The 23,480-nt window shown below is 32.9% G+C and overlaps 3 protein-coding genes across 3 annotated transcripts; 2 read left to right on the top strand and 1 right to left on the bottom strand.

The window, feature by feature from the left end:
• The first annotated feature begins 3,725 nt into the window (after positions 1 to 3,725).
• LOC140894654 (calcium-binding protein KRP1) lies at positions 3,726 to 4,327 on the top strand. Its single transcript, XM_073303219.1, has one exon. The coding sequence runs from the start codon at positions 3,814 to 3,816 to the stop codon at positions 4,177 to 4,179; it is 366 nt and encodes a 121-aa protein (XP_073159320.1). The 5' UTR covers positions 3,726 to 3,813; the 3' UTR covers positions 4,180 to 4,327.
• A 3,024-nt stretch (positions 4,328 to 7,351) lies between these two features.
• On the top strand, positions 7,352 to 10,177 carry LOC140894652 (probable NAD(P)H dehydrogenase (quinone) FQR1-like 1). The gene is made up of 4 exons (XM_073303218.1): positions 7,352 to 7,621; positions 8,824 to 8,917; positions 9,288 to 9,550; positions 9,699 to 10,177. The coding sequence occupies exons 1-4, from the start codon at positions 7,599 to 7,601 to the stop codon at positions 9,931 to 9,933; spliced, it is 615 nt and encodes a 204-aa protein (XP_073159319.1). The 5' UTR covers positions 7,352 to 7,598; the 3' UTR covers positions 9,934 to 10,177.
• Positions 10,178 to 13,060: 2,883 nt separating this feature from the next.
• Positions 13,061 to 16,324, bottom strand: LOC140864494 (transcription factor bHLH123). The gene is made up of 7 exons (XM_073268719.1): positions 15,926 to 16,324; positions 15,203 to 15,827; positions 14,914 to 15,027; positions 14,695 to 14,760; positions 14,495 to 14,560; positions 14,336 to 14,386; positions 13,061 to 14,248 (listed from the first exon to the last, which is right to left on the bottom strand). The coding sequence occupies exons 1-7, from the start codon at positions 16,225 to 16,227 to the stop codon at positions 14,099 to 14,101; spliced, it is 1,374 nt and encodes a 457-aa protein (XP_073124820.1). The 5' UTR covers positions 16,228 to 16,324; the 3' UTR covers positions 13,061 to 14,098.
• Positions 16,325 to 23,480: the final 7,156 nt, after the last annotated feature.

The raw sequence follows: 23,480 nt of genomic DNA, 5'->3' as shown, positions 1-23,480 counted from the left end.
CGTTGTCTGTGTTAAAAAACATTTTGTCAATTTTTTAGTGAATGTGAAACTCATGACGTCACTTCACGAGTCGTTTTTTCTTCAATATATTATTAGGATTTTTGTGTTGAAAATTATTTTTTCTAAACCGATGGCTGGAACCAATCTCCAGAATTGACCTGGAGATTATTATTCTTCTAGGCTGTGTTTGGTATACATGATAAGGGAGGATTGTTTTTCAATCCCTCCCTTATCATGCGTTTGGTTGGCAGGATAAATATTCTGACAGGCCGTCCAGCCCGCACTCGGCCCGCTCTGTAGAGACTATTATTGATGGTTATTGCTATCTAGTGGTGTAAACGATTAAGCCAAATTTTTAAAAAAATTTAATCCTCTAAGGCTACGTTTACTTTGAATGATGGGATTGAACAATGATAGATTAAAGTATGATTATTAATATAATTTGATATGATAGAGAGTGATTATGGATAAATAATAATATGTTTAGTTGGATGGATTAATTTTGGAATTGAAATGATAATTAAGAACAAATCACGATTTCACCCTTTAGCTATCATAATAATCATATGTTCGGCAAAGAAGGAAAGAAGGTGGAAGATAAAAAGAAAGGACATAATTGATTTTTTTCATTCTCTCACTCCATAATATTTATAATTCCATTAAAAATTTAGGACTAAAAATCATCTCTCAATCCTATCATTAACGGGCCTAAAGATTTATACCATTTTTCAATTTTGCAAGTAAACATAGGATTAGTTGGTATTATCTATGTTATCCTTCATTTATCAAGGCAAGTAAACGCAGCCTAAATAGATATATTCGAGTTTGATTCAAACCTCGGAAAATATACATTTTTTTTGTTCGAGTTCTCAAAATAATTGAATATGTTCGAAACATACATATTGGAGATTTTCAAATATATTTATTTAATATATAATTCTATTAGATTAATAAAATAGTAAAATTCAAGGAACGTTTAAACAAAATAATTTTGGTTGGAGTTTAGCTAAAATAAAATCAAACATATTCGAGCTCAAAAACAACGAATAAAAAATTTTCCAGTCGGCTATACAAAGAGTAAGTTGTCAATAAACCGACGTTTGGATTTATTGCAATAATTCACAACTTCGTTGAATCAGCCAAATAAAAATGACTTAGCGTGAGAGTCTGCAGAATGTTTGATGCGATTATTATAAAATGGGTTTCATGGGAAGTCATGACGATGAATTCTTTCTTCCAATATGGTTTCTGCGCACACGAAAACGAGGAAATAGTCAGTGGAGCGTCGGAGAGTCTTTCGACGTCACCACTCCGATGCTTAAGTCAGATTTAGATGTATGGAATGAGCTTATAAATTTGAGAAATTGAGTGTCTGTAAAATGTAAGACGTGATAACGTTCTATGGTCAGGCCCGAGAGCCTGGTATTTATATGAGTTCTGGAGAGACCTTAATGATTGCATGACATGTGATTTCTGACAATATTAAATGTGACGTGATGTCTCCCGCAATTTTTGGATGGTGCCCATGTCTATTCATTATTTTATGTCACTTCCACATGGTGACCATGTCGTGGGGCCCGCGTTCTGATCTAGCCCGAGAAGGGATCTCTGGCCCAGGAAGGGCTCTCTTGACGGGAAGGGCCCTCTGGCCAGGGAAGACACCTTTAGCTCGGATTCCCGGGCTCTTATCTTCTCTCACTCACCAATCTAGCAACCACTTCGCACCCGGACTTTAACAATCACTCGGGTTTGATGATAACCAGAGATATTTCATCGGGATATCAATGTTGATAATTAGGATGGGAAAGGATATCATTGCGATTTTGAATCGGAATAGTCAGTAATGTTAAGGAAGATTCTTGTACTTAAAGGTGTCAAAACGGGCAGCAGAGCGGGCCGACCCACAATCCGTCACAACCCACCATTAAGCGGGGCTGGTCGGCCCATTTTTTAGGCGGATTGGGAAAACACCAACCCAACCTACTTATTTTAGGTGGCGGGACAGGCCAACCCGACAGGTTCATGTGTAAATTGACGGGTTTTTGCGGGCCAACCCGCAAGCCACCACAACCCATCATTAGGCGGGGCAGTGCGGGCCGGCCCAACTTTTAGGCGTGTTGGGAAATTTCCAACTCAACCCACCAATTTGTATGGCGGGGCGGGCCAACCCGACGGACCTAACTCATTTTGACATCTCTACTTGTACTTATATTTTTTGTCATCTATTTTTATTTATAGAGATTGATAGGATGATGTTTGGCTAAACATATTTAAAATAGTTTATTATAAACTCGTAAGAAATAATAATTGTCAGGACTCATTTTAAAAATAAACTGTTAAAATAAACTGTCAGCCCTTGAAATTACATATATGTATTTTGGAAAGAGTTTTTTCAAATAAAGTGGAGGGATACTTTTGTAATTTTATGTGTAGTGTGTAACCCAATGTGTAACTCTTCATGTACACATATAATTTCCCTTGATAAATAGACAAACATATATACCAAATCAATATATTTTCTGTCATCCATATTAATACAAGATCATGATTCGTGCATGGCACACACTTGATCTCATAAAAAAAATTTAGCAAAAAACTCTTTGTGCGGTAATGTCACGGTTAAATTTTATGAGACAGATTTTCTAACTAAACATTAAAAAAATTACTTTTTATTCTAAAAATATTAATTTTTATTGAAAATATGTGTGTTTAATAAAACTTGTTATCACACTTGGAAAAAAAATTTGTTATTGCACGAGATTTTTAAAAAATTGTCATTTAAGGAGGCGACTATAAACTTTTTTTTTTTTAATATTAGATAGATTTCTTTCTAGGAATTGAATTTCAATTTGCAGTACTTTGTTTATATTAGTATTCTAAAAGGCAGTGCCTAGGATCGTTTAGGCGCTAGGCGATTGCTCACCGCTTCGATTTTTAGACAGTTGAAGTTTTTGAGAGCTATTACATCAGTTGACCGTCTAGGCCGCCTAATCGTCGCCTAGACGCTTCAAAATTCGCCTAGGTGACCGCCTATATTAACATATAATATTATATATATTTTTAATTTTAATTTTTTTAAAAAAGATTATTTGACATATTTGTCCATCAATTTGTATCGGATGAAAACTCAAATATGTCATATATTTCGAGTTCAATTCGATAACGATGAATTATTTTAGAAATATTAAGATGAACAAGAATAAATAGATATTTAGACTTGAAAAAGCACCACTTAGACATGTATATTAGATAAAGAAGAATTATTGGATCGGACTAGAATAATTAGATATTTAGGTTAAAAAAAATAAAACCGCTTAAGCGTGACTAATGGTGGATACAAAAGTTGACACGATTGATGAACAACATAGCAAAACTCTATATATATATATATATATAACAATATATATATAACAAGGTGATGGGATCATGGAAAGTTCGAATTAAATTTCCAAGTTAAAAGAGTGGGATGTGGCGTTGAATTGACTGTTTTACCCTTGGAGAAATCAATATCGTGTTTTTGAGAAGAGAAGGTAAAAGGCAACTTCTTTTTCTTGTGCATTAATAAGCAGACAGGTCAATTGCCACTTCCTGGAAGCTAAAACCAACTCCTTCTGACCATTTCTTTGCGAGTAACAAGCTGTCCCTTAGTTGTTCCATTATGCCCCTCTCCTTCTCAGAAGCCTCACTCCCCATCATTCTTCCTCTATATTAATCCATTTCCTTCACACCCATCACACAAGAATCTAGTTCCTTGCAAATCGACGATCACAGACTTTGAATCCCACGCTAGCACAAAAAAAGAAGTCATTTTTCATGGCGTCTGCTGGTCGATCCGATTTCCAAGATTTCTTGCCCCTGATGGCGGAGAAGCTTGGTGGGGACGGCTTGATTGGGGAGCTCTGCAATGGGTTTCAGCTATTGGTGGATTCTGACAAAGGGGTCATCACATTTGAGAGTCTCAAAAAGAACGCTGCTTTACTGGGGCTTCAAGGATTTTCTGATGCTGATCTTTATAATATGATCAAAGAAGGTGACTTTGACGGTGATGGGGCGCTGAATCAGATGGAGTTTTGTGTGCTTATGTTCAGATTGAGCCCCGAGTTGATGGAAGAGTCCCAGTTTTTGTTGGAAGAGCTTCTTCAGCAGGAGGGTTTCGAATACTTTGACTTTTCTTTGTAACTATTTTAACATTCTTTTTTTACATATACACAAACGTAATTCTGACGATTGTTGGGTGATTATTGGATTCAAATATACATTTTAATTGAGTGAAGAATAATGAAATTTTGGTTTGTTCCTTTTGGATGCAAACAACTTGTTGTGCTTATGTGTGGCTTATATTTGTTGTATATTATCAACTGATAGGCAAAATAACACAAAACGCAGAAATATTTCGAGAAAAAGCTAAATATCGTGTGTATTCATTGATTTCATAGTCGGTGACCCGAACCTTAGTTATTGTGAGCTATATGATGTAACAGGATTGATCGTCCGATTTTGTTTTTTATCTTGTTAAATTTGCTGTGATGAACTTCACCAGCATGATTCACAGCATCAAAAAATTGTCTTCTTCTCGTGTTCAACATTCCACATTTTGACCCATTCTTGTAGTGATGTTTCTGTCGTGACATATGAGCTTATGTCATATTTGTTTGGTCATTTTCTTACTGTTTCCAACACGGAGATCCTGTCTTACAAACTATACGGTAAAAACTTTGATCCTAAATGGTAGCAGTAATTGCCCATGTCCTTGAGTTTGAACTGCAGAACTCCAGTTATATATACCCTGAAATCATTGCTTAAAAGCCATAGTCACTGTCAGTGGATTTTCTTGATGATGGAATTTCTTTTCCTAAAATGACACGATGGCAAGTTTTGTGATGACACTATCTCGTGGTAGTAATTTGGGATTGGGCCCTCAATAAGTCTCAGCTACACCTCTGGTGTTTGTTTTTGAGGACTCAAACAGCCAGCTTGCGAAGATTGGTTCTGTTCGTAGATGTGTTTTATGAAGCCAGGCACCAACCCTTGTGAAAGGGTTTAAAAGAAACGCGAAGACAGTTTTATGCTTTATAATGAGATTCACAAGGTTGTTAGTTCAGCACAAGCCACAAGGTTTGAAATTTGGATGGGAGTTGAGAACTTTTCTTTGTAGCCTATCTTCGTATAAGAGTCCGGGCTGTTTATCATCCTTTCTTGCAGAACTTAGCAATGGACGGATGCAGATCACGTGGGGAAGCTTCTGCTCGGTATGTTTGACAGGTACTAAATACTCATGGAATGTGCTGTCATCTGTGACTAATGTGTATGCCTGTGGTTAAACGTTTTGAAACAGAACATCAATGCTATAATCTGGTTACATGTACGCATATAATGGGTCATTTGACTGGCCACGAAAACATTATTTTCTGCATAAATCCGCCTTACAACTGAGGAGAAGCAAGGCATATTTTGTAAGCAACTTTCAATTAATTGGCAAGCCATTAACATGGTAGGGCTTTCAGCTCTGTAGCTAGTCCTTCAAGTTAGCAAGGAGAAGCAGAAGAGAGACATGGTGAAAGATGTAATCCAGATATACCAGTTCCTATGGCTTGCCAAGTTCATTAGTGATTTACTGGTGAAATATGTGTGAATTGATGCATAAAAAATCGATACAATAGGAACGTCGGATGTTTTGGTCCTTAGCAAGAGCATCGATTTTAGGCTAGAGATACAATTAAGAACAATGAATGGTGTATGATGATATAATATGAGCTTCTTAAATTTATTCTACGGTCATTTCTGGAGTCAATTTGGTGGTCTTAATGTGTAATTTTCATATTTTGTCCACCTTGTTGTGGAAGGAAATTATCCTGGTTTGGCTCCCCAGTAAGCTAATTTTGCAAAAAGTCTTGTGACTTCACATCATATATATATATATATATATATAACAAAGTGGTTGGGGTCTTGTATAGAATTATCAAGATTCCAGTTGAGAGTCAGTCTCATCCCATATTGATGTGAAAGCCATTATTTTGCAAGTCACACGCAGATGTGAACCCAAAAAATATCATTTTTTTTTATGACCGCACAATTCTAAACATAATGAAGTGAATAATTTCTTTCTCGATATTAATATCATTACGAATCTAAGTTGATAAAAATAAGTAAATGTTATTTGAAGACATAAATATGTAGATCAAAAGTTCATGCAGATTCTTCATTATATTTTATTGGTTCTCTAAAGAATAAAGATTGGTGCTAATTAGTTGGTAGCCATCAATTTAAAACAAACGGTAGGAAAAGATCAACGGGAAATTCTTCAATTACTCTATAATAAATTAAATTATGATGCTTGAATTGAATTTACTTTGTTGCGTTATGCGTACGATAATGAATATGTATGCTCTAATTACATTATTTTACTTGCGCAAAAAGAATTTTTTTGAACGATGTAAGTTTGAAGCTTCCAAGTCTTCATCTTTTTTCCAGGAGCATGCATGTCTTGGGAAAGCCATACGACATGATCGCAGGTACATTAAATTATGTTTACGGACGAATCATATCAATATGTTTTTACTATTTTATTGAAATCCCATGTTGTCATAATACATGGTATCACGATAACAGTAAAATAATCTTCTATTATAAGTTTATTTTTTAGCATTAGTGTGTAGAAAGAAGCAGGGGAAAAACAATTCTTGGCTTCGCAAGCAACCATGAAATTGTATCAGTGGCTTGTCGATGCAAAAGCCAATCCCAGAGATGATTCGCAGTGGTGGGCCTCTCTGTACAAGAATTCAAAAAGCAGACACCACAGAATGTTCCAAAAATGAAACCATTTGACACCATTATCTCATTACTACTTTGGCCACCATGCAAACCTGTGATGCACCCATATCCCCCCTTTCTTTTCTTCACCTACAAATTCATTAATCATCAGCCAACACTAGTATAAACAACAATACTCAAACACTAGCTAGAAGCCACACACTTCTTTCACCTAATTCTATGTTTTGATAAAATTATTTTGAGTCTTGTTACATGTACATCGAATCTTATATTTCATTGTATAATAGATGTAAATATTGATATAAGATATATTTGATAGCATTAGTCCAAATGTTTTAGGCGCACAAATATGTCAACAAAATGCGCTATCACGTACTTTAATAAAACAATATTGAATAATATATTGCTTATTTTATGCGCCATTTATGTGGATCATTATCCATCTCAAACAAAAATATGCATGTCTTATAAAATGATGAAACTATGGAATTATCTAGAGTCCCACTTTAATAAAACAATAAGTTAATTAAATTTTTTTTAATAAAATGATGATGAGCGTGGCCGTTATCCATCATCATTTAAGTCACAGGTCTTTCCTTCGACTTCAAATTTCATCACTTATCAAACGACGTCGTTTCGTCGTACCAAGATAATTGCTCTTATTTAAGGTCCCCTGAATCCGGCGGAAACGTAACCGAATCTGAGCTTCTGCACTATAATAAACGAGGACCAATTCAGCCAACTCTCATCTTCTCTTTGTTAGCTGCATTTTACGCATTTCTTGGTAAAAAGATTCAATCTTTAACAAGAGGGTAGCTCTGTTACCAATGGCGACCAAGATTTACATTGTGTAAGTATGATTTAAGTAATCTTCCAGTTCGTTCTTCTTTTTTTTTCTTTTCATCCATCTCATGGGCTTCTTACTTCTCCTCGACTCTGCGTAATTAATTTGTCTCCGCCTTCTTAAACTTGTGTGAAGGGTTGATGTTGCAATTCTTGAGGTTTTAATGGGGTTGTCTTTGTTTTCGTGTTTTTCATTTTCAAATTTTTGATCCACTTATTGTTAAGGGCCAATCCGACTGATTTTTGTGATCTGTTGGAAAATGGGTGGTACTATTAGTGAACAGCCGATAGCTGAAATCTTTTGGCTTTTATCTTCTTAATGCTTTAATCACTGCTTTAAACTTAAACCATAAATCAGAAATTATGAATATAAAAGGAATTGGTAGCAGATTATTGATGTTTATTTGGTTGGTGATAACATTTATAAAGTATTTGTCGGACCAGTAATATCATACGCGCTTCCGTGATATGATGATCGTTATTCTTGTTTTTCATTTATGTTTTTGATTTACGCCTCTATATTGACATAGTTTAGATTTTTAAGCAATATATATCAGTTTTCAGATTCTTTAGTGTGCGTTTGAGCTAATTATTTTATGACTTAGAGTAGGTTTACTTTTATTCAGCCATCATAGCTTGCTTATGCGCTCTTGGTTAATATAATCTAGTTGTTTCTCATGGCTTTAAATATTAAATATTTGATGTTAATTTCGTTTCTTGCATCATTAGTCTTGGTTCATCAAATGGAAAGATAAAAGCCTGAACTTTTCAATGGAAAATGTGTATTAGGCAAGCATAGGACTCTGTTTGTTTCTGGAAGATATAAACTTTCAAGAAACTGGTTTCCCTGTCCTACTTCTTTGAAATTTATGTTTCGATTACAAATAGGTCAGAGGTTGCGTAGCGTCATGATGAATGTTTCACCAGTCCCTGAATCAATAAAAAAGGGGCTCCAATTTTAAAGAAATTTAATACCTACGTTTTTAAATTATCTATTTATATGGAATTTTTAGGATATACACCTGTGAAATAGTGACAGTTGCAGAAGCTTTGTTGTCCTTTGGTTTAGTCTGGATGCTATTTTTTTCCTTGTTAGTCCGAATTCTTAAGAAAACACTTTTTCACTATGTGATGGGAGCGCACATGAGGCAAGCGAAATTCTTCTGGTAATACTATGAATAAAGATAACGATAAAACTTCACCGAATAGGTACTATTCTATGTATGGTCACGTGGAGAAACTGGCTGAAGAGATAAAGAAGGGAGCTGCATCTGTTGAAGGAGTTGAGGCCAAACTATGGCAGGTATGAGCTCCCCTGTTATCTCATTGTATTTATTTTAGAGAAAACAACAAGAATAGATGTGGAACGTATGCATCTATGGGACAAATTTATTATATTTGAATTAATTTTTAGTAATTTTAATTTTTTAGACGATTGCATGCATATTTCATCTAAGCGTCTCTCGGGCCCCAAGTGTATCCCAATGTTTGCTTAATTTTTGGTGCTTCGGCCTAGTTTCAAATTTGCAGGATGGCTAGTATTATTTGGTTTGAGTTTTGCATGATATTTGTTCTTATGTATCTTTATTTGGATTGTTTAAAGAATAAAGAAGAGTGTTACATTCCTATGATAAAAACATTTTTAAGCTTTTACTTGAATCTTTGTGTTCCAGGTTCCCGAGACACTGCCAGATGATGTTCTTGCAAAAATGGGTGCGCCTCCAAAGAGTGATGTACATATTATCCAGCCTAATGAACTTGCCGAGGCTGATGGCTTTATTTTTGGCTTCCCTACGAGGTTTGGAATGATGGCTGCCCAATTCAAAGCGTTTCTTGATGCTACTGGAGGTCTTTGGAGAACACAGCAACTCGCTGGAAAGCCAGCTGGTATTTTCTACAGCACTGGATCTCAAGGCGGTGGCCAAGAAACTACAGCGTAATTCCCTTTTGTGATAGTCCCTGTATCTTAGTAGAAAACAAGTTGTTGCTCAAAATTTCAAACTCATCAGCTATCCATCTTTTTTTCTTTATCGTTAAAATCATCTAAATATTGAGCACAAAATTGAGTCTATGATTTATTGCAGGTTAACTGCCATTACTCAGCTTGTTCACCATGGAATGATTTTTGTCCCCATTGGATACACATTCGGAGCTGGAATGTTTGAAATGGAACAAATTAAAGGAGGAAGTCCTTACGGTGCTGGAACATTTGCTGGCGATGGTTCGAGGCAGCCATCTGAGCTTGAAATCCAGCAGGCGTTTCACCAAGGCAAGTTAATTGCCACCGTTGCCAAGAAACTGAAGAAAACCACCGCCTAATCTATTCCGTATACATCATATTGTTTGTGGTTTTACGATTTATTTCTTTTCCTATTGATATAATATCATGAAATGGGTGTGTAATTCATGCTATGATGTTCCCATCTATTTGTTTTGTTTAATACAGTGTTATGCCCAGTTCAAAAGTTTGTCCACTTTCAATATTAATGTACGTAGTAAACTGCGTTTACCGGTCGATTCCCTGTATTTCCATCATATATAGATTGAATTGGTCAAGTGTCTAGATCTTTGTTGTGTAGTTGAACTGACATGAGTAGATCGGTGCACTCGTTTCCCTTATTAGAATGAAACAGTGCACCGACCTCACCGCAGTCCTTACCATTTGCATGGCTCAAACTGGAAACCACTCTCCATGCACCCCCACCACACAGTCCACATCAACCACCATCACTGAACGAAGTGATCTGGGGGATGAGGGGTGCAGGGGAACACGTCAATTGGGGTAAGACGAGAGTTGCAACTATCTGATTTAAATGGAACGGTTTTGGGGATATGTTCTTGAACTTGGAATTATCTTCTACATTTAAGAGATGAGTTAAGTTCGTTATTTGCGACACATATTTGAACTTTGCATGATATGGGGTGGCATATTGATGCCAACTTCAGATATTCTTTAATCCGACAGTGGATACTGTTCCGATGCATGACTAGCTTCTTCCATGGTGAAGTAGCTTTTTCTTGAAAAACTTTAATTTCAGCTGAGGATAGGATTATGGTGGTTGGCACTATCTTCGATACAAATATGTCTTCTGCTTGTGTTTCAATCGCAAATGCAAGGCCAACTTTTTTTTAGTTAGTGCTCGATTACTTTCAGACAAATGGTGTTATCTTCTTGGCAAACGTAACGTGTGATATGCTTTGGTGCAACAAATATACTATGCTCTGATATGTAGAGTAAAAGTCCATCTATAACTCTTTTCTTGTTATCTCTGATGCGCTGACCCAATATGAGCAACATAGGCTAGCTCTCTAAAAATATTAAACATATTTTAAGTCTGATATGTTTTTTTTTTCTCTAAGAAATAATAATGATCATAATAATATGGGTTTTCTAATTTATTTAATACAATTATCATAGATCATCGAAAAATCATGATCGAGTCCAGTTTCACAGTTTATTTTGTTCCAGAAGTGCAAAATGATGGCGTTTTGGAGGAAAAAAAAATTATATTTCGTATATGATGTGTCTTGGCAAAAGCAGGTTAGTTTGTACAGTTTGGTGTCTTCTCCAATGTCTTCTTTATGATAATCAAAGTTTATGTAATAAACAAATAAAATATAAAAAATGTTTCGTACACATTAAAAAATGACGCATTGACCTTATATTAGAGTTTTCTTTGTTAGTGGTGCCTTTAATTTGTGTTGCAAAGTAATAAGATATATGAAATCGGTCAAGTCCGAAGCATTAGTGCTGCGTCGGTAGTTGCGCTTAGCTCAAAATTCTTCGCTGACGTCCTTGCTCACATTATCGAAACACATTTTGCACTAACTACAAACAATCATTATACTTGCTATACGCCAACTTGTCAATATTGCACTTCAAATTAAACCCCTTTTTCCCTCCAAGAATTTCCCTATAAATTAAGCTTGAGTGATACACCATAGCTTAAGGATGGTCTATTGTATCGAAAACCATATATCGTACGAAAAATTACATATCATTATCGTATTTTATCTAAAATTTGGTATTATTTCAGTACGATAACCTCAGTACAAATCTTCGCGAGCCAAAGCTGCTCTCTTATTTTCCTAATATAAAACTTGTTAAATTATGTTATACTTGTCGTCGAAATTTTGAATCCATGATTCCCAATGGGACACGCTCATTTTATCATGCAAGGAGTAGGACACCCGAGGTAAAATTGTAATAGTAGTTCAAAGATCATATGTAAGCTAACTTAATGATTGAACAGTGCATACAAAATATTCATCAAAATTATAACCAATTAAGAAGACAAAATCTTAATTTGATGTTTAGAGAGTTAATTAATTAGCGTTTCATCATATGATGATGCTCTTCTCTCTAATGATGATCGAGGTTCAAAGTGCAAGATGCTTTCTTTTTGTCCTCGTTTATGCTTCTAAGTAAAGCTAATGAGGCTACCCCTTTCCACAAAATATTCCATACTATACTTGATAGCTAGGGCCTAGATGTTGGTTCCTATAAATAAATATTTACTCAAACTACATATATATAATTCACTGGAGTTCTCATATCTTATGGATCAGGAAATTTGTCATGCTAAATACTAGCAATAGATTGACATGAGTTGTAGTTATGTGTCACTCATAACACAAAAACATAAATACTAAATAAACATTGAAATATTGGTAAATATGAAAAAGGGAATACATACTTTATTCTGCTAGAAATATATGAAAATTAAATATAACGAATTAAATCTAAATATAGGGAGCCAGTTACTTTTTTTCTTGAATATATTGTTGTAATATATGTGGGCTAGCTAATTGTATCAAGTCATTTTGTGAAAAATTTAAAAGATTAAAACTCCTTAAAAAATATTAATAAGCTATGACATCCTCTATTTTTTCAAATCAAACACATCCCACCTCTATGTTATAAAAACTAGGTATATTTACCCTCTTTGCTATGAGTTTTATGCCTGATTTTTAAAATCACGAAGTCTAAAATACTATTAATTTTAAATATTATATTTTTCTTATATTCTTTTTTATTTTTACAGAAGATATCGCTGCAATTAGCTCTAATATATATATTAAAAATTATATTTTTGGTCATATATATATCTTTGCGGTTTTGATACATTATGTTGGTAAATTTCACTTTTATTGCATTATCATTGTTTGTTTGTTTTTCCAATTTTTCATATCTCTGACATGGCGCGATGTACCGCTGATGTAACGTTAACATGGTTCTAACATATGCAATATCACGTACATCAACATTTTCAATAAAAAATTTCTAAAATTGTCAAAAGTTTGATGATATGTTGTGATTAAATTGAAATTTGACAACATATAAAAGGTAAAAATTAAGAAAAAAAAATTGTTTAAAAAATCACAAATAGATAAATATATAAAACCAAAAATAATAATTATATGAATTATATATACTGGATTACTTTCTTGGTCGGTTTATCGTATAAGGTCGCTTTACCTTCCAATGAAAGCAGTTCAATGTGACCATTCGATGCAAAGCACAAAAGGCATAGGCATGAGTGAGAGCTCCCTCGGGGTATCATGAGAACATTCAACAGGAGCAAAATTAAAATCTATTGTTCCTTTTAAATTTTATTTATTAAAAAAAATTACAATGAAATATTTTTAAAATCCCAAAATAAAAATTTAAGCCTCAAATTGATAACTTTTTTCTATTTTATTATTTTGAAGAACGAATATTATTATAATTATTATAAAATAAGAAAACCCTAAAAAGGAAGGGGGCCACTGGGCCAGCTTCTGACTTCCACTAACATATTCCAGACATATAAACAATTAAAAAGTGAGATTTCCAATCAATTGATCTCCCCACACTGATACACTCCTGTATTTAAATTCATTATTCCTTTCATGTCTTTACCAAAGAAGATTAAAGTTACGTGCCAGCTCTGTGCAAATAACACTTTCATCTACATCACCAAAAGCTCCTTTATACACTTCCCCTTGTTCTTAATTCAGCTACTATTATACGTACAAATTAATCATTCCTAATCCATCTACACTTAATTAATTTAACACATAATATTATTCTTGAATTATTACGAAACTAGTTCAGCATACAATATAAGTTCAAATAATATTATATTATTGGCCGAATGAGAGCTGCACTGCAAATACTATCATAACTTTGGTCGGATGCATTTCTCAACTGATCTTTTCAATCCTCCACTTTTAACCAATTTCTTTTAATCCCTTTCCGCACTTTTTTTCTTTGCTTCTTTAATTTCATCACCTGGATTGATAAAGGAGATGAGGGCTACATTGTTTTTTCCTATCCTACTACTTTGTTAGAGTTTGATGATAAGTGTAATATGCTACCACCACATGAAATCAGGACCAGAATATATAATTAAATGCGATAAAAATCAGTATACTTGGTCACAAAACCTTTGTTCTTCCTCTGAATTTTCGTGACCAATTATACTGACTCGTCATATGTAGCTCATCTGAACGTTCCTCCGAAAGTAGGAGTCCAAAAATCAACTGTTGTCTCTTGAGTTACGGGGAAGGTGCTTGAAATCGGTACTAAACATAACCCTCGACTTCTAAGATCTTGTCGCGGCCCTTCCGGATCCTTCGATTTATCAGAAATCTGCAAAAATATATTATATGTCATGATATGTCTCATTTTAATTAATCACTAGTTCATTAATTAAGCAAAGAAATGTTGTGTACGTACCTGTTGGCGCTGAACGGGAGCTCCATTTTTCATGTATGGAGTACTTAAGACCTGATATTAGACACAAACATAACAAATTAATTAACGAAGTTGATTAACCAAAAGTTTCCACGTTCCTTGTGAAACTATAATGGAAAGTATAAGTCGAATGGGACTTACACTAACTTGTTCATGGAGAAATTTTATGTATTCGATGGCTTCAGATAACACCGAAGCTGTATCGGTCTGAGAAAGTGCATTTGGTTAATTAGATGAATAATGTGAGCATTTTGTTGTTTGCTACTGATATTTAAAAAGTGATTAGTGGAATCCAACTTGAGGGAAAGTGATGAAAAATTTTCAGAAAATTAATTAGTTACCTTTCCAAAAGGTGAGACTAATTGTTGTAGTGCAGTTATTCTGTCTCCCATCTTCTCTTTCCTCACCTGATCAAGAGCATGTTAAGTGTTTATAAATGTCATTTAATCTTGTTTTATAGTATGCAGGAAAGGATTAAGATGTTAGGACTTAGGATTCGACTTTTGTCCTAAATATCTTCGTCATCAAATATCATGATCATTGACATATGTGCATAATACCTTATTACAAGCCGGCAATGGTGAAGGCATTTCATTCCTAGCTCTTTTATTTGATGATGATTCCGTGTTGTTTTTCTTCGTTGTTGTAACCGAATCCCGAACTTCCAATGTATTCTTGAAAACGCAAAAGAACAAACATACGAGACATAAATTATAAAGAACAACAAAGATATATATATATATATAATTATTAATGGACTAGCTAAACCCTAGAGTTGTGAAGTATATAATGGTAATGTCATGTTGTATGAATTTACGTGTAGATTCTTGTTCTTCTTTTCTTTTTTACCTTGGGTTTTTCATCAAAGGATGGAGCCATGGGAATCTGCGTTTGTAAAGCCGGAAAAAAGCCAGATCGAGCATCATTCATGGTGGCAGAAGCATTCCAGAAAGGAGTGTTGTTGGTGAACTGCAAGTGACTGGTGCTGCCAGACGCACCGGAAGGCAGCGGCTGCGGATGTTTGGGAGGCGATGTTCTCAGGAATTGCGGAAATTTATTCCAAGAGGGCATCAACTCACCTGGGTTGTGGCCATAATTACCAGTCGGCGGATAAGTATAGTTCATGGATCGAATATTATCGTAGTTATGCGGCTGGTTTTCAGACATCAATAAGCCATAGGCTGCAGCAGAATCCACGTGCTGATAACCGCCGGATGTTATCGTACTGTCGTTGGAGTTTGCCTGAGAACTAAACTGTGACTGATGATCTAAGGTAAAACCCCGATTCATTTGCTTGAAATCGTTAGCTGCTGAATCTTCAGACGAGGCACCCGTATAAAGTCTATGCCGAGGCCAATGCTCATGCGAATTAGATATTGCAGCACTTCCTGAAGAATCTTGCAGGAAATTGCAGCTGGTGTTTGAATCTTCTTGCAGCATAGAACGATAACTGCTCTCAGATTTTTCGCCCCGACTATATATATATTACAAACAAAATACAGCATCGATCAAAATCCATGCAAATCATGAAAATTTATATATGATTCAAGAAAATATATCATAAAAACTTACAACATAGCCGGGTTCCAGTCCATGCCTTGAGAATTAGAAAGGCCTAATCCCATCATCTGCAAGTTGGGAGTAGCTAAAACACCGCCTCCAGAGGCGGCGGAGGCACCGGAAGCAGCTCCGGGATCAATGGCAGATCTGGATTTCATGTCCACCATATCTGTGGGCCAATCGTAGTTTGCTATGGCATTTAACCTCGCAGAAACCGAAGGCGGCGGCGCTGTTCCAGCATCGTCGACACCTCTGCTGTTTCTTGTTGAATCCCACCAGTTTCCCCTTCCCAGATGAAATTGATCATCTGACATAGCCTGTTCCCTGAAATTATTATCAGAATTTTCTTGCTTTGAGTTGTACTTCTTCTCCGCGCGGATGCTTATGCTTGAAGGCTCCTTTGTCTCTTAATTTTTTTTTTTTTTAAAATGAAATGAAACCGATTTGCTGCATATAAATATTTATACTAATCATAAAGTTGAAGAAATTAAGGTGAAGAATTTGTGGTTGACTTTTTTTTTGGGGTGATGTGACAAAGGAAAGGAGAGGTCATTTTGAAAGCAAATTCCCTGCTTAGCCAATTAGATATCTATTATATTATATTATATATAATACAAATCAAATACAAAAAACTTCTTTCCCGTGTGTATATCAATCCCTAATAGTGTTTATTCTTTTTTTAAAAAAATAATAATAATTAGTTTGATTGTTACAATTTATTTTGAAAAATCAGCTGCCAATTACAACGTGCGGACAAATTATACAAATATCTATTTACATTTGAAAAATATTAAGAATACTCTATATTTTTTTATTCTAATATTATATATTGACAAAATTGCGTACGTATATCAACCATCAAAATCATATTTGAGAATTATCCATAATTTATTGTCATATATGTAATATGAAAAAAATAGAAAATTCAAAGTTTTTCATATGTTTTTTTTTTTATTTTATCTCAAGCATTAGTAAAGCTGCACTAACACTTCAAGAATAAAAATCAGATTAACCCTACTAATTAATTAATTGAATAACTTAGCTGGATAACTTGGGTTGGTTATCTCAAGACATCATTTTTTTTTTTTTGAAAGAAAGTTATCTCAAGACATCATTAATTTCATTAATATAGAGTTATTTACTTAATGAATTAAGATTTTTACAATTGAATAGGGACATTAAATCAAGCAAAAATATTTATTTTTAAGCATATTCTGATTTATGGTTCAACATAGTAGATTTTTGTTTATGTTAATTTCAATATCTTGTAAAAGTATTCAATTACGTACTTTGATTTAATGATGATTTCGAAATATTTCATTAGTTTGAAATAAATTTGATTATTTTTACGTTTACTTAATTGGCACTCGAGCAAAAGGGAAAATTACAATTTTGCTCCTAAAATTATTTTTACATTTTAATAATTGGTCATGTTAATGATTAATTTGTATTTTTAGTCATGTAAATTTTCTTGCTTTTACATTTGTGATACTATTGCGGTGAATTTTTATATTTACTCATGTAACGTGTTTGGGCTTTTTTAAAAAAAAAATTCCTTTTTTTATGGGTCTATCACATGGGCAACCACCATGAGCAACTACGTGAGCAACAGCTGACGTGGCAATCAATCATTGGATGTCCAAGGTGTCACGTCAGCTGTTGCTCACGTAGTTGCCCATGTGATCAAAACTTATATATATATATATATATATATATATATATATATATATATATAATACAAATTAATCGTTAATATGATTTAAAAAATGAAAAAATTGTGACATGGCTACAAAATATAATTTCCTCCCAACTAATTAATGAGTATATATACACTGACACACACTTCAAAATGCTGCATTTCATAATATAGAAATTATATAAACATAAAAAGCAAAGAAAACATGAGATAATAATAAATTTGAAACTAAATTATAAGAAATCAGACATGATAAGATTTGAGTGCTTCTTGGATCAAAAGAAGACATCTATCGTGCTTGTAGTAGGTTCATGAACAGATGCATAATTTTTCTGGAAATCCATATATTAATTATACACTCGATATATATGTCGACACCTAATTCATTTCCCCTCGCGCGCTCTCTCCCTTAATTTGTGTAGAGGATCGGAAGGAGGAAATTTCAAATTAATTCCCAAGTGTGATGAGATATATAGATAGTGGTGGAGTCAACGTCAGTGACTAATGCCACCAAATTGAATTTCACAAAAGCCATCATCTAAATCACATACTCGTTCGAATGTGGCCATTGGTGACAATGGAAATGTGTTTGTGTGGAAACATAAACTCAAGTTTCAATTTGTCATTAATAATCTTACAACTTGTGCCCGATAGTAACATGACTTCATTCCCCCTTGGAGGACCACGCTTCCATTATCCATCGCCCTTGCGTATTTCTGTTTTAGGTTTCCTCGTTAGGTGAATGTATTCATACTTTCTTTTTTATATTCTATTCTAATATTGTATATATATATATATACATTTTTCAGGGAACACTGCAATATTAGTCTTTGTGATTTTCGTCGTTTTTTGCTACGTGTTGCTGATTTTGTAATTTTACATCAGTACTTTTGATAAAAATTATTAAATTGTCAAAATCGAAAGATACTGCAGGACCAATATTAAAATTGAACAACATAAGAAGACCAAAATCATTAAAAAAAATGTACATATAAAGATAAAACTTTAGTTTTCCGTATATTTTAACTATATGATTCCAAAGATACGGCCTCGTACCATTACTATCTAATGGTTTTTATGGACGATAATGTTTAAGGACAAAGACTTGAGCCATCGAGTGAACTATAATCTTCTCACAAATTAAACCAACCATATCTTAGTATCTTACTCTCCAAGAAGATCCCAAAAACCTATGATACTTGCCCGATATTTTCATCGCTCGAGATGTCACATTCAATAGTTATCATCATATATATACATGAGTGATACCTTAAAAGCATATATGTTTTGTGTTTGAGACAATAAGCAACATACATTTTTAGCACTTTGACAAAATGAAAACGTAATTAATTTAAGAATCGCCCACTTGATTTTTCATTTCTTAGAAATTTGAAAGAATTATCAAGGGAGCTAGCTCACAAGTTTTGAAGCAAGGAATAAAATAGAAAAAGAAACCGACTGAAGACAAGGTGGTCAATTTGATTAATTCCACCAAGAAATGATAACGTATTAAATATTTAAATCAAGGAATTAACAATTAAGAAGTTGTAATTAATAATTAATAAATATTTAAAGGGGGGAGAAGTGGGTGGCGGCGGGGCCGTTGGTGGCGAAGCAAAGGGGTGAAATTTTGGGGGTGGTGGTGTTAAGTTTGAGAGGGGTATGTCAACGAGTGGGGTCCACGCGGTAAATGCGCGTGCGGGTGGAGAGGGTCCCACCTAGTCCTATGAGTCAGAGCCTGAAAGCGATTCCGACTGTTAAACTAAAAATTACATCCTTCTTCTAAATCCTAATCATTTCATTGCTACCTTCATCATTATTCCTCGATTTTGTTCACACTCATAAATGAATATAGATATGCTCCCTAATAATAATAATGGAAAATTGTAATTTTGGTTTTTTTTTGTTTGTTATTTTACAACGTTGATATTTTATATTTTTATATTTTAGTTTTAGTTTTGTATTTTTGATTTTTGACAATTTTAGTATTTTTTTTTTTAAATGCTTACGTGTCACTATATACATCAGCTTCACGTCAGCATTACAATGATGTCAAATTAGAGCCACATCGTAAAAAGGAGTAGAATTGCTAAAAAATAAAGATAGCGGACTAAAACTGAAACATGAAAACATAAAGACCAAAATCGAAAAGTGACAAACCTGCAAGATAAAAAAACAATTTTTCTTAATAATAATAATAAAAAAAAATTATTACAAAAAACTTTTACTATTAATAAGAATGAATAATAAAGTTCATTATAAACTTTATTAATAAAAAAGAAAATTATCGTGATCCCTAACAAAAAGAGTAGAGAAAGAAATTAATAGCAAAATTAGCAAGTAAATGAGCAACCGAATTCTCAGAACGCCGAACATGAAACAATATGATATTGTTTCTAGTCTCAAGCAAGACTTATGTTATGAAGAAATCTTATGAAATATATGCTTGTTTGCATCAAAACTCAAAAATATTAGACCCATAAAAAAATAATTGTTGTTTTTATGACAAAAGTAATATTTTCATCGAAAAATTATCGTATTTTGCTAATTATGTTATAAATAAATATTGATTAATATATGTGAATTCGTTAAAAATATTATTTTTTATGTAAAATATATTATTTTTTAATATAGATAGATCAGTTCAACATATCTCATGAATATGGATATATGATATAGTTGCACATGAGATCTTCTCCTTTTTTTAAAAATGAAATCATACTCGTCAAATTACAGAAATCCGATTCCCCCTAAAACAACAAAAATAAATATTAAATTAAAACACACAGAACAAAAGTACAATGAATTTTAATAAAAAATATATATATATATTAAAAAAACCTTAAACAACTCAATAAAACAGGAAAAACTATTCAAAAATATTATATCTTAAAGAATTAAACATATTATGATAAATGCAAGCATGTGCCAGCTTTAGAGCACATAAATGAGGTGCTTATCTTTCTCTATTTTCACGCCTCGAGCAAAATTAGAATCGTCTCCTTCATAGCATCTTTGTAGATGATAGCTATATGTAAAGTCGTTTTTCAATGTGTGTTTATATATAGTTATGATTTCAACTCAGATGATGTCTTCAATTATTATACATTTATTTATTTCATTCACGCATGAATTTAAGTCCAAGATTTTAAATTTTTAGGGCCGCATGTTAAATGACAAAAAATAATTATTATACGTTTTGTATGAAAAATATATATAAAAAAATCGAGATAGATGACTCAAACTTGAGTCTAGGTATATAAAAAATATATATAGGAATGTCACCACCAGACTTGTTGTATGCCTTTAAGTTTAGAGGGGAAAAATATATATCTGCTTGAAAAAAAAAATTGTGGTAATAATGTTATTAAAATTTTCGGAGGTCATAGTGTAAATCTATCTCTGTATATCGAGATATATATATATATATAATTATATATATATATATATATATATATAATTATTAGAAATTAATCAAGTATACCAGCCCATTGAACTAATTAATTAGTCATGCTGTTAATTACTCATTATACTTGCTTTATTTTTATGCTAAGATTCCAACAGCCTAATCATTTATCGAAATTGTATCAATATATATTTTTATGACGTCCCTAATTAACATTGTAGTATGACAAGAATAAAAATAAATAAATAAATATATGTGGACAAACATACACACACATTGGTGGAGATTCTTAGGGATCGATATTCATTTATGAGTATCTTAGACATAAGTGATTATAATCGAATTAATACATAATTTTTAGGATAATGCCAAAAGTACAAGTACAACCAATATATCATATACAACGATATTTACAACAATTAATCATAATATTTTACTCTTATATTGTGAGATTTTGACATTATATCGTGAGATTTTGTATTCAATGTATCATTAGATTTGATAAATCAATTTTTTGTATATGCTATAAGAATTGTGTTTTGTTGTACCTATAGTATTGCTCTAATTTTTATTTAATTTTAGCTATAATACAAACACTGAAAATTTGGAATTCAAATTTTAATTTATTCCAAAAAAAGCCTGTAAATTAATATTGAAAACATAGCGAGTATTGTAACAACATAAGCAGCTCCATCGGAGAGTTTGCTTTATTTCTATTTAAATGAACCTTTGCAATGAAAATGAGGTAATTATGATGCAAGCTTGATGTATGAATACTGACAAATTAAGCAGACAGTGTGCAAAGTATTTCAAAAGAGACATTGATTACCCCTAAGATTTTATTTATTTATTTATTTTTTTTAAGAAAAAGTGATGAGGGGGCAACATGTCACACGGGTCAAGGACCAGAATAAATAAATGAACAAAGTACATTGTTGACTAAAGTTAGAGTCGGGTCGGGTCGGGTAGACTTTTTTTCTGTTCCACAATTTATAATATAGATATAGTAGCCTCCCCTCATTTTTTTCCCCCGATCTCATGAGAATCACCCATTTTTCACTTTTCGGGTCAACTTGGAGGTAAAGTTGAGTGAAGAATAAAGTCAGCTGCTTTCAAAGGCACGGTAGATTGAGAGGAGAAAATTTATATTTTTAAATTACAGTTTTATTATGGTATACTATTTTTTAAAAAAAAAATTATTATTTTTGTGCTATTTGAAAGTACGTTAAGAAATTATATATAAAAAATATGATATGTAGTCATTTTTTAAATAAAAAATCTTGTTTTGTGATTGACATGCTTGCATGTAGCTTAGTATTATAATCTTTCGATGATGTCTAAGATATTTAAGAAATTATTTTTTAAAAAAAATGCATATTAATCATCGTTCTAAAAGATGATGCTCAAGTGCGAGACGATGACTCACTGTCTCGATTTTTAAACCGTTAATGCCTCTTGGTGCTATTTTATTAATCAATCATCTAATTGCGGTTTAGGCAGCTCAAAATCCGCCTAAGTGATCGTCTATATATATATATATATAATTTTAAACTTCTAAAAAAAATTGACAGATTTTTCAATCAATTTGTATTATATGAAGATGAGAAATATGCAATGAATTTTGACTTTGAATTCGATAAAGATGAATTATTGGATAATATTAAGATGGACAAGAAAAATTAGATATCTAGGCTAAAAATAAACGCCTAAAAGGCCGCCTAATCGTCTAAGCGCTAGATGGTATATGATCGTCCATTTCCACCTACCACTTTTTAGAACATTGATATTAACTTATTAGGATGTGATGTATGTTATCTTTTATTTTTGAATATTGAAGTTCCAGAGCTTGTATAAGCTAGCAATATCAGTATATATATCTTTTAGCTTATTAGTACTTTTCACCAAATAATTCTCCCATTTTTTTTCACCCTAAGTTTGTTGGGGATTGGAAAGAAATTGTGGGTTCAGATTAATAAATATAAGTAAAATAAATTAATACCATAATTAAAAGAAGTTCAAATTTAGCTCAAGTAACAGGGTACGTTTGTGGGTTGTCCAAAAATGGTAATTAAGCTACCAAGAGCTGAGTTAATTTATTGAACTGGTAATCTTGTATGATCAGCCACTTCATGAATTAAATTACATAATTTTATATAATATAATTATGTTATAATAAATATCTGTACGTATTTACGAACGGTCACGAGATATTCGCACAAATATATTTTGAAAAAACATTAAATTCTTTCGATATATTTGCGCAAACATCTCGCATAGTTGGCCAGAAAAAGAATTTTAAATATCAAACCATTTTTTATGTAAAATTATACCGTGACTATATATAATTAATTCAAGATGTGACATAGAAGAAATTTTATATGTCACTTTCGTTGAGTCACACATCAATTATATTTCAACCATCTAAGCTGGAATGATTTTGGAAGTTGACTCGGGTTTTTTCAAAT

This window comes from Henckelia pumila, chromosome 4 (genome assembly GCF_033568475.1).
Source record: "Henckelia pumila isolate YLH828 chromosome 4, ASM3356847v2, whole genome shotgun sequence".
Lineage (NCBI taxonomy): Eukaryota > Viridiplantae > Streptophyta > Magnoliopsida > Lamiales > Gesneriaceae > Henckelia > Henckelia pumila.
Note: the sequence above shows the minus strand (reverse complement) of the source record. Positions and strands in the feature narration are given on the sequence as shown.

Coding starts and splice junctions, on each gene's coding strand:
- LOC140894654 (XM_073303219.1), top strand. CDS start 3,814: ATGGCGTCTGCTGGTCGATCCGATTTCCAAGATTTCTTGCCCCTGATG.
- LOC140894652 (XM_073303218.1), top strand. CDS start 7,599: ATGGCGACCAAGATTTACATTGT. Junction 7,622..8,823: donor GCGACCAAGATTTACATTGT/GTAAGTATGATT, acceptor TTCACCGAATAG/GTACTATTCTATGTATGGTC. Junction 8,918..9,287: donor TTGAGGCCAAACTATGGCAG/GTATGAGCTCCC, acceptor TTTGTGTTCCAG/GTTCCCGAGACACTGCCAGA.
- LOC140864494 (XM_073268719.1), bottom strand. CDS start 16,227: ATGTCAGATGATCAATTTCATCTGGGAAGGGGAAACTGGTGGGATTCA. Junction 15,828..15,925: donor GACTGGAACCCGGCTATGTT/GTAAGTTTTTAT, acceptor ATATATATATAG/TCGGGGCGAAAAATCTGAGA. Junction 15,028..15,202: donor CCTTTGATGAAAAACCCAAG/GTAAAAAAGAAA, acceptor TGCGTTTTCAAG/AATACATTGGAAGTTCGGGA.